This window comes from Gavia stellata, chromosome 7, assembly GCF_030936135.1.
Source record: "Gavia stellata isolate bGavSte3 chromosome 7, bGavSte3.hap2, whole genome shotgun sequence".
NCBI lineage: Eukaryota > Metazoa > Chordata > Aves > Gaviiformes > Gaviidae > Gavia > Gavia stellata.
The window spans coordinates 1,682,492-1,693,538 of NC_082600.1; the positions used below are offsets into that span (position 1 = coordinate 1,682,492).

An 11,047-nucleotide genomic window follows, 5' to 3' on the forward strand; every position below is an offset into this window, starting at 1 on the left:
GGGCTACGGAGATGATTAGGGGAGTGGGACATCTTTCTTATGGGGAAAGGCTGAGGGACTTGGGTCTTTTTAGTCTGGAGAACAGAAGACTGAGGGGGGATCTTATCAACGCTTAGTTTAGTATTTTACACTTTAATCTGTCACTGCGTCAGGGGTGGATGCAGGAGAGGATGCAGGGCCAGAATCACATATTCATAGTAAGTTGAAAAGCTCTTAAATATGCATGGATGTGGTTCTGATAGGCAGAAATTACTGTAATCAGGGTTCCTGGGCACATTATGTTGAATATTTTTAATATTTAAGATAATTTTTAATATTTTTAAGGTAATTTTCATTATGGAGACTTTCCTATAGTATCAGTATTTTATGTTTTGGAATACAAAGAATTAGGTAGATATAAAATCCATTTTTCAATTTTATTTAAACATTTTTTTTTTTCTGTGAGACCAAAAGGTTAATGGAAAGAGAGTGTGTTACCTGTATAATTATGAAATTCTACTCTGCCTTCACATATCATCTTACCTAAACACTCATAGCAATGAACATGTCAGAATTCCAGATCCACAGAAGATCCAAGACATCAAAATCATTCTGATCAGTCCACCACCAGTTACGGTGTTCTGTCAGAAGTACAGCTAATGGAGTTGTCAGTGCAGCAGGGATCTGCTTTTAGGTTAATGGAGATTGTGAGAAGTCCAAGGCGACCAAAATAGCCACCAGCACTGGATTCAAAGATTCAATAAATAATTTAAGAACCTGGTAACTTACTGTTTCCTGAGCGTGACCAGACTCTTGACTGCTAGTTTCTGGTGTCGCAGTGCTTTTCACGCTGCAGGGTTTGTCCTCTCTGTAGTCCTTCACAAGTAAGAAGGATTAAGACTAATTGGCAATAGCATTGAGAGTTCTTTCCTGTAAACAGGTGACCTCCAGTGTGTTTCAGAATAATCAAAACTGTTCTAGAAAAGGAACTATTAATAATGCCTGTCATTCAGGCTTACTAATTGGTGTAAGCAAATAATTAAAAGACTTAGGAAAATTTGAAAATCAGAGATGTCACGTATTGTAGCACAAGATGCCTTAGTCTTCCAGGTACTAAACTAAAATTTACAGCTTTGTGCTTTTTATTCAAAGTATTTGAAGGCAAACAAATCATTCTTTTGGAGTAATTGGGATACATAATGGTTTTTTTGAGGTTTTTTTCACATTTTACTTTAGTATTTTATAGCTGAAGTTATAAGAGAAAAAGTTAGCTTAATATAAAGTATCTCTGACAAAATATCTTTCTGAATTCATTTGGTTTGTTCCCTTGTACATTCTTGTGAACATTTTGTTGTCTGTTTTTGATGGAACTTAGTACCAAGGTGTGTATCATGTCTCCTGGACTGCAGTTCACATGTAAAGTGCTTCATCTTCCCCGAAAGATGAGCATTTTCTCAATAATGAGTTGCATTGTGTGATAAATTCATGAAACAATTAATCCTAAGTCCTAAACAGGAAAGGGCAAACCAGCGTGAAGTCTGTATCTGAAGTTTCTAGTGGACTTGGGTTCAGAGTAATCCAGCACTTCAAAATCAAACCAGATTTTTGAAAGCAAATAAAATGAGTAAAACTAGATTTATAAGTTACAAAATAACTGAATATTTTTGGGTAGCTTAGCTACAATGTATTAGTAAACTCTGCCTGTACTATTAACTAGTCTAGGTGCAACAGTGCTACACGCTGTGGTTACCTTTGGCCAGTGCTTTGAAACGGACTCCAGCTTCACCCTTCTGTGCTGGTGGGATAGACGTTTGTGTCAGGTATTGCACTGAGCTTTGTGTTCTTTACATCGCCTTTCCCTGTGATGGATTCTCTTTTCAAAGCCAGAAGTCTAACATCTGTGATCATCCAAGCAGCTGATGTTCCGAAGTCATGAAGTGATTTAATCAGAGGTCTCATATGTAACATTAGTTAATTGGGAGCCAGCTTCTAACTAAAATTTTGTTTGGATTTTGTTCTTTTTTAGACTGCAGCAAGACAGTTCTTAGATGAAGAAGCTGAGCTGTCCCAGCAAGATGCAGATGGTGTTTCATCTGATGAGAGTGATGATGCAGAGAACGAGCTGAGCTCTTCACTTGCTCAATTCCTGAATGATGATGTAGAGGTCACACAAGTGTTAAATGGTGAATAAGGAGTGTTGCTTAGCAAATGGTGTATGATAGGCATGGCCATTCAGTCAGCTAATATGTCAGCATGTGTCAGCTAATAAGCAATAACCTCCTCAGCTGTGGTAAATCAGGTGCTTTCCATTATCTGTTTGTACCTTTCCTGTTTGTATTCACATGGGTTTCTTATGTAGTAGGTTCCTCACTGGAGTCTCTACCATGCACTAGCTTTGGGCAGGCTGGGGTCAGCTCTTTGAGGATTGCGGGGGCAGGAGATTGTCTCTCACTAAGAGTCAACCACCCCCTCTTACACCATTATGACTGGACAGAAACACAATTTTCCATTTCCCTTAGAAATTTCTGAATCTTTCAGGTCTTCTGTTACAGAGAGACCTAAAATATTGTACGAGACCTAAAATCTAGTCTGCAGAAGAGGAGGCTGAGGGGAGACCTCATCGCGCTCTACAATTACCCGAAAGGGGGTTGCAGAGAGGCGGGTGTTGGTCTCTTCTCCCATGTGACTAGTGACAGGACTAGAGGAAATGGCCTCAAGTTGCACCGGGGGAGGTTCTGGCTGGATATTAGGAAAAATTTCTTTACTGAGAGAGTGGTGAAGCACTGGAAGAGGCTGCCCAGGGAGGTGGTGGAGTCACCATCCCTGGAGGGGTTCAAGGAACGTGTGGACGAGGCATTGTGGGACATGGTTTAGTGGGCATGGTGGGGTTGGGTTGATGGTTGGATTTGATGACCTTACAGGTCTTTTCCAACCGTAGTGATTCTGTGAAATAATTATTTGAGTGTTAAAGATAAAATTACAGTGTTGACACTGACAGAGCTGAGAAGGTAATGCTTTTTTTTGGCAGAGATGGTTTACTTATGCCTGTGCTTATGAACCTTGGCTATCCCTGGGGTATTTGCATGATAGAATCCTTATTACCATTTAAGATTCCCAGATGCTGCTGAGGATTTTTCTCCTCCACTGAAATTGGGAGTTGTTCCCTGTAAGATCCTGTGTGGGCTTCAGTAAATCCATCCCTTTCTCTTACAGTCTCTGAAATCAGTTGTGTCTGTTTTGGTAGAGACTTGCAACATGGAAAACTGAGTGATTTGTGTTTGCTGTGGTTAACATTGCCCTTCTCCCCACTATGGGCATCCAGAGCTCTGCCTGCTGAGAAGACCTACATGGCAGCTTTCATGACAGCAGGCTGGGTAGACCTAGTCCTTGGCTTTGGGATTTTCAGAGTTGTCTGGAGAATTGCAAATTTTTGTTTTGTGAAATACAGGGTTTTGGGAGACTATAAAGGAATTGCTTAATATGGAAAATATGATGTAACAACAATGAATTAAAAATTATATCTTTAATAATAATGTATTCTCTTTTACTTTTTTGTTTTAATTCAGACTGTGAGATGAAAGGAGTTTACCTGAAATCTATGCGTAGTCCAGCTCTTGGCAATAGATACAAAATGGTTCATCGTGAATTCAACAACATGGAGATTTTTTCACAGGTATGAAATGAAATGACTGCTGTCCTTGTGAAATTCCGATTGCATGTGACTGTATTGAGGTTCTAATCCTACTTTGAAGTGTAGTTTGTAGCCTATTGTTGATAAATAACAAGTTCTAACAAAAGACTTTGAACTTCATTTTGGTTTTTAAGCTAAAATGTGCAGACACTTATGCTTTGATAGAAGCATACATGCTCCGTTCTTCAGCTGGTGAGAGGCTGTCAAGCAGTCTGAAGCAAAAGCATCCCAACCCCTAGTTGTCTTTCCATGGAAGAGTGGAGGTGGTGTGGTGATTGTTGATCAATGTAGGATGGCATGGTACTTCCAGGGTCGGGACCTTATCTCCCCCTCTGCGCTGTCTTCCACTGTCACAGAGGATACTGACTGACAGCTTCTGAGGAAGAGTCCTCTCACCCAGTATGTGACATTTCCAGTCTTTTAACTGACTTCCCAATTTGGTGGTAAACATGCAACCCCCAAACGGAGGTGTAACAGTCTGGGTGTATGCCTGTTACCCAGTTGTATGTCAGATTGCCCTGCACTCTTGTTGCCAGACAAGCAGCAGTGCCAAGAGATTAAAATTTCTCTAGCAATTAGAAGGTTAGCTCCTAAAATGTAAGTTTCGAAACACTAATGAGAAAATAAAGTAGCATATTTAACAGTGCTTGCTGCTCCTCTCTGGCAGGGTGCCTCTTGCTGTCCCGTGCCCTCAGTGTTGCTGGAGACTGACCCTTTACGTGGTCCCCAGATGCTGTTGTGCCCCTGCTGCGTGGGGTAGCTGCTGAGCAAATGACTCTCCAAAGCAGATCCTTAGCCAAGTGCTTGGCCTATTACATACAGTATCGTTATGCACTAATTCTGTCTGCTCCTAAAAATGCCAGTGAAACATTGCTGGATTATCATAACGGAGCTTCTTTCTAATTGTAGACTTCTTATCCTGGCTGCTCCCGGCTTGGTTCGGTTCTGTCACACCTGCTGCGTTCCCCCTCCACATGAACGCTGCACAGTGCTCAGCTGAGACTGCGTGTGTCACAGGGTGTGGAATCTGCCTTTCTTCATGCAAAACCGCAACTTGCCCCAAGTGTGCAAGTGTGGTGGTTCAGAGTCCTTCCCCCTGTGCAGAGACACGCAAAGGAGATACTCCTGTCTGTAATTCCAACCAGTTTGATAGTAGTATTAGCGAGCGAGTCTTGCTTCTATTGTGCTACTACAATTAATATTCCCATTCAAAACTTTTTGGTGTCGAATCATGGGTCTGACCGAGATCTGAGTGTACACTTGTTCCAGACACAGCTACGAACACGCAGGGCCCCAGCGTCGGGCCCTCCAGGGAAGTAGCTCAGGAACTGCAGAGTGTGTTCAGCAGGGGAGGGTCTGAGAGGTGTGAGAAGCCCCACGGCCCCGCAGTACTTGTGCGTAGGATCGATGGAATGCGCAAAGTGCATTTATGGAGAGGAGCAAAATCATTACAGTGTTTCAAAGCTTACTGGGTTTGGTTTTCCCCCCCACAGATTCCAGAGCAAGACCAGACTTACGTAGAAGACAGTTTCTGTGTTGGAGAGGAGGAAGAGGAAACTTGCCAAAAAAGTGAATCTAGTGAGGAAGAAGTGTGCGTTAATTTTGACCTCTTAAATAATGAGAGTTTTACTAGCGGAAGAAAACAATACCTCACTCGCCGCAGAAAAAAATTAAACCGGGCTGGGATGGAAGAGAACTACTCTGTCCCAACGCAAAAGAAGAAACCATCCCGAATCATTGTTCTCAGTGATTCCAGCGGGGAGGAAACAAGTGTCAGCAACGAGAAGCCTATGAAAACAGACTGCTTCTCGGCAGAAAAGGAAAATACTAAGTTACCCAAGTCATTGCCTTCAGTCTCTTCTGCGCAGCACAAAAAAATTGCTGGGGAAACCAGTGTTCATCAGTCTGCAGGGAGTAAGAGCGAGATGCTTCTCGGCTTGAAAGCTTCAGTATCTGAAATGCTGGATTTTCACCCAGAGCATCAAGTCAAGAGCACACGCTTTCCACCAGCTGTCACTGGTTCTGATTTGGGGAAAGAGGATCTCCAGGCTCCCACTGAGGTCAGTGTCAATTCCTCTCACCTCACGTTTTGCTAAAGAATCCCACGCGGTGGGAACCTCTCCTGGTGCCTTCTTTTGAGGGCTGTCAGCAATAGAGCAGCAAGAGTGAGTGTGCTTCTGGTGATAAAGGAGCTGGTCCATTCTGCATGTACTGCTTTACATCGTCTCCCTTTTCTTTGGTATAGGAAGCTTTTGTACTCACAGGGTAACTTGGAGAGTATCTTAGCAGTCAATAAATAAAAATTGGGGATTAGATACTGTCTTGAGTCTGACAGTCATGGAGGAGTATGGATCTATTTCAAATAGCAGAGTGTGTCCGCTAATTCTTTGTTTTTTGTAGTTGTAAAATACTTGTTCACTGTCCTAAATTAAGACCCTTCATAGTCGGAGGTTGGATTCCCGATCTCTCTCACTCTTCTGCCTGACTTCCGTCATTTACAGTATTCAGTTTTTGTTGAACTCATTAGCGAAGGCTGCTTGCTTTTGTCATTCAAGCTGCTAAATAATTAGATCAACTAATCTGGGAGGTTGTTTATAGGGGATTAACTTCTTAATCTGGAAGTGTTTATGCTTTGCAATGTCAAAAAATATGCTTTTTTTAAAAGATTTTATTAATTGGATTTTTGAAAAAAAAAAAAGTGGAATAAAGTGTATCTGTTAAGCATCAGTATTTGAAAAACATTTTTTATTGGCCTGTTGTTCTTTGGCCTTATGATTCTGTGCTCTCTTAGAAATACTGTGTGATTTTCAACGTTTACAGGTGGAAAGTTCTTTGAAGAACACCTGTAGGAGCACTTCAATTCCAACTTGTTCTGCTTCCACAAACCCCTCCTCAGCTACAGCTCTGTTTTCCCGTGACCCTCTGGAGAAAAACCCTTCACTCTGTGTTCTGGTAGACAGTCGTGAGATCTCCTCTGGAGCAGAGGTTATTTCTTGCTTGAAGGCAGTTCACGGAGTGAAGGTGCAGGTTTGCTCGCTGAGCAGCGGCGATTACATCGTGAGCAACCGCATGGCAGTGGAAAGGAAATTCCTGTCGGAACTACTGAACTCTGTGAACAGGACTAAAGTCACCCAGCGGATCCAGCGCCTGCAGAGCGTGTTTGAGAGAGTATGTGTGATTGTGGAAAAGGACAGGATTAAAACAGGTAGGTGTTTGCAGGTGGGGGCAGCGTGGGGACGCATTGGTCTGCTCAAGGCTTGCACTGGCCACACTGGCTTTGTGTGTAATATAGGACAGAAAGTAGACTGAAAACCTGTATTTTAGTCTCTGTAGGAGTGTTACATTAATAAGGTCACCAGCCAAACATTAAAACTTGTTTTGCTTTTGAGGGCCATTTAATATAGGCAGAGATAAACAGCTGGATCCAGAGGGATACATTGCTTACTAATTACTGAGGCAGGGAAAAGCAAGTTAACACAAATGTTATTAACTGACCGTATTAATATGTATGTGCAGGAAAACCCAACTTTGAGACAGATTTCAACAAAGGTGAGAACAGCAGAATAAAGGAACAAGCACAATCTTATCTATGCTTGACACTAAAATAATAGTCGACTAAAGAAAAATGTTTTTTCTAGCAGTAACCTAACAAGTGGTGTCTGTCAAACTGTATAGGAAAATCCTCAGGGTTTAGAACCAGCGAGAACAGTTGCCTGCTTGAGCACACCATCCCACGTATTAAGTCTACCTCCAAATCGTAGACACCAAACCATGCAGTGGCTGCTGCCTGAGCAAGCAGAAGATAGTCAGCTGAATGCACTCAGTTTTTAGAAAAAGACAAAAAGAGCTCTCCTACAAAGAGTTGCTTTGGGAAGGCTGTGTTTAAGCTATTGCCTTGTGTCACAAAGCACAGAGTAGCGGAGTCTCAAAGACGCCTCCTGACTTCATTAAATATTTGTGGAAAATTCAAGACTATTTCTTTAATTTATATAGTTTGGACAAGCCATTTGTTTTAATCCTAAGATCCAAATTATGCAGTCAAACGATTTTACTAAAGCTGTCTATTCTCAGTGCCATTTAGAAAACAATTGAGAGGTCTTGCTTGCACCTGCTTCACAGAAGATGGAACTAGAGCTCACACCTCCAATTAAATTACAGATGTTCTGGGATATAAAACTCCACTATTGAAATCAAATCATTGGGGATGCAGCTTTGTTTTTGTGAGATAGATAAATCTAATTTATTGATGGTTCAGCTATGGAAACAATGGTAGAATTGCTCACTGAAGACGTAGCTTCTCTGTGGGAGCTGTAGATAAGTGGATTGCGTTTGAGCTGCCTTTTTACCCCACTGCTGACGGTGTCAGTCATTTTCATCGGTTTTGTCCAGTTTTTCTCATGACGCTGTTTCCACTGTGCTGCTGGTTTCTGGTTTGACAGTGTTCAAGTGCATTCTTACTTTTATAGCTTTACCAAACCTCTTCTGATTTCATCACTTACTTATCACGTGTTCCTTTCAGTCCTCTCTCCTAATGACATTTAATTTGCAATTTCAGTGTTTAATTCCTAAACTCTACCTCTCAAATAACCGACTAAATCCTGCTCCTATGACCCCTCCTGCCTCCTTTCCTTGAGATGATCTCCCTCAGCTTGTTTTCAGTTGTGAGTTCTCAAAGCACAGGATCTTTGAGCTGTTTTGCTTTGGGAGCGAGTCACATTAGATTTTTCACAGAAATTTAGCACTTAAATCTCACTGAGTTTTCTGTATTTTTCACTCTGCAGGAGAAACGTCACGATTTTTCCAGAGGACGCAGTACTACGACAGTGTGCTCTCAGCCTTGGTCCAGGCTGGGGTCCGAATTCTTTTTAGCTCTTGCCAAGAGGAAACTGCCGGTTTGCTGAAAGACCTGGTTTTGGTGGAGCAAAGAAAAAATGCCGCCATTCGCGTGCCCACGGAGGTGGAGGGTCACAAACGGGACATGCTCAACTTCTACTTGAGTATTCCTAATCTCAGCTACCTGGCTGCTCTCAATATGTGCCATTACTTTGACTCCGTGAAGAAGATGGCCAACAGGTAACAACGAAGATGATAGATAGACATATGCACGTGCTTTGAGGCCTGCTTTCCTTTCACTCCTCTGTCTCATCTGGGACCTCCTGGGGGGTAGTCGGTCAGGGAGATCCTTTGTGCCCTTCTGTTACTGCCAGAGCTCCCCAGGAGCTTTCCCATCTCTCCACCAGTCCTGCTCTTTACACATTTCTCAGTCTCTTCAAGCTGAGCAGACCAGGGTGATGACACAGGCTCTGCTTCCACCATCCCTCCTACTGCCTTGCCTTTTCCTTTCCCCTTTCATGGCGCTCTGTTTTCTCTGCAGCTCTCTGGGCTTATGTAGTCTGGTGTGCTCACAGCCCTCAGAAACCTGGAGCGAGGTGACCGCCAGTGGCTCGTGGTGTTCCTTTGCTCTCTTCACACTGGACACTTCTTCCCTGCTGGCACTCTCTCCTTCATCTCTTACAGCTCCCCGTTGGACATCGCCACCGGTGCCCAGGTCAGCCAGCAGAAGGCAGAGGAGATCTACCGCTACCTCCACTACGGTTTTGACGTGCAGATGCTGCCTGAGAACCTCTACACCAAGGGGAGAAACAATGCAGCTGCCAAGAGCTGAGGGGAGGGAAACTTGGTTTCTGGACCCCCCATGCTGTTTTCTTTTAACTGCACTTTATTGAGTTTTGATCCACTGTAAAATATGTAAATAAATCCTTACAGAAACATCAGGGGCTCTTGGCAGGCTATGTCTACTTCTGTTTGTCACCTAGCACCAGGCGCTGTCTGCCGGGCACGCTTCCTGGCTGTGGGTAGGGGTGAATGCCGGGAGTAAGGCACCTGGCTCTGGGGTTTGTGTTTGCTGAGCATCATCAGTCCAAAACACCTTTAAAAATGAGAATAAGGGCTGAAGTGTTTCAGCAAAGTAAAGCTTCCTGACTTAGGCTGAAAGGTGGTGACAGAGGGGAAGGAGCCTACCCACAGTTACTTCCATTTACTGCAAGACTAGTACCCAGGTTTGCTAGAACAGTGAACTGCCAAATGTTCCTTATTCTTCTTGCCCAGAACACTGAAGGTTTTAGTAGGTTTGAAGTAGAGATGGAATCACAGAATCACTAAGGTTGGAAAAGACCTGTAACATCAAGTCCAACCACCAACCAACTCTACCGTGCCCACTAAACCATGTCCCGCAGTGCCTCATCCAGACATTCCTTGAACACCTCCAGTGATGGTGACTCCACCACCTCCCTGGGCAGCCTCTTCCAGTGTCCCACCACTCTCTCAGCAAAGAAATTTTTCCTAATATCCAGCCTGAACCTCCCCTGGCGCAACTTGAGGCCATTTCCTCTTGTCCTATCACTAGTCACTTGGGAGAAGAGTCCAACACCCACCTCACCACAACCCCCTTTCAGGCAGTTGTAGAGAGCGATGAGGTCTCCCCTCAGCCTCCTCTTCTCCAGGCTAAACAACCCCAGTTCCCTCAGCCGCTCCTCATCAGACTTGTGCTCCAGACCCCTCACCAGCTCCATCGCCCTTCTCTGGACACGCTCCAGCACCTCAATGTCCTTCTTGGAGTGAGGGGCCCAAAACTGAACACAGCATTCGAGGTGCGGCCTCACCAGCGCCGAGTACAGGGGCACGATCCCCTCCCTGCTCCTGCTGCCCACACCATTTCTGATACAAGCCAGGATGCCGTTGGCCTTCTTGGCCACCTGGGCACACTGCTGGCTCATCTTCAGCCGGCTGTCGACCAACACCCCCAGGTCCTTTTCTGCGGGGGAGCTTTCCAGCCACTTGTCCCCAAGCCTGTAGCATTGCATGGGGTTGTTGTGACCCAAGTGTAGGACCCGGCACTTGGCCTTGTTGAACCTCATACCATTGGCCTGGGCCCATCGATCCAGCCTGTCCAGATCCCTCTGCAGAGCCTTCCTGCCCTCCAGCAGATCAACACTCCCGCCCAACTTGGTGTCATCTGCAAACTTACTGAGGGATCACTCGATCCCCTCATCCAGATCATCAATAAAGATATTAAACAAGTCCCCTGGGGGACTCCGCTTGTGACCGGCCACCAACTGGATTTCGCTCCATTCACAGCTCTGGGCTCGGCCATCCAGCCAGTTTTTTACCCAGCGAAGAGTGCACCTGTCTGAGCCACGAGTCACCAGCTTCTCCAGGAGAATGCTGTGGGAGACAGTGTAAGTACATACCTTCCCTTGTTCTCGGGCAGCCTCACAGCTGCCTTCTCCTCCTCTCTGCTCTCGGCCCCACCCCACGACCACTGCTCCACCGCTCCCTCCTGCTCTGCCTGCAGCTGGAGGTGACTCCCCCGCTGAA

The 11,047-nt window shown here is 44.6% G+C and overlaps 1 protein-coding gene across 1 annotated transcript in view; it reads left to right on the forward strand.

Annotated features, from left to right (window-relative positions):
* The window catches only part of FANCM (FA complementation group M), an 83,095-nt gene extending 73,750 nt beyond the window's left edge, over positions 1-9,345 (forward strand). Inside the window, exons 18-23 of the mRNA XM_059819733.1 lie at positions 2,006-2,162; positions 3,546-3,652; positions 5,164-5,734; positions 6,462-6,875; positions 8,452-8,743; positions 9,188-9,345. Coding sequence (XP_059675716.1) covers positions 2,006-2,162; positions 3,546-3,652; positions 5,164-5,734; positions 6,462-6,875; positions 8,452-8,743; positions 9,188-9,335 — 1,689 coding nt within the window. The 3' untranslated portion in view covers positions 9,336-9,345. The remainder of the gene's footprint in view (positions 1-2,005; positions 2,163-3,545; positions 3,653-5,163; positions 5,735-6,461; positions 6,876-8,451; positions 8,744-9,187) is intronic.
* The last annotated feature ends 1,702 nt before the right edge of the window (positions 9,346-11,047 follow it).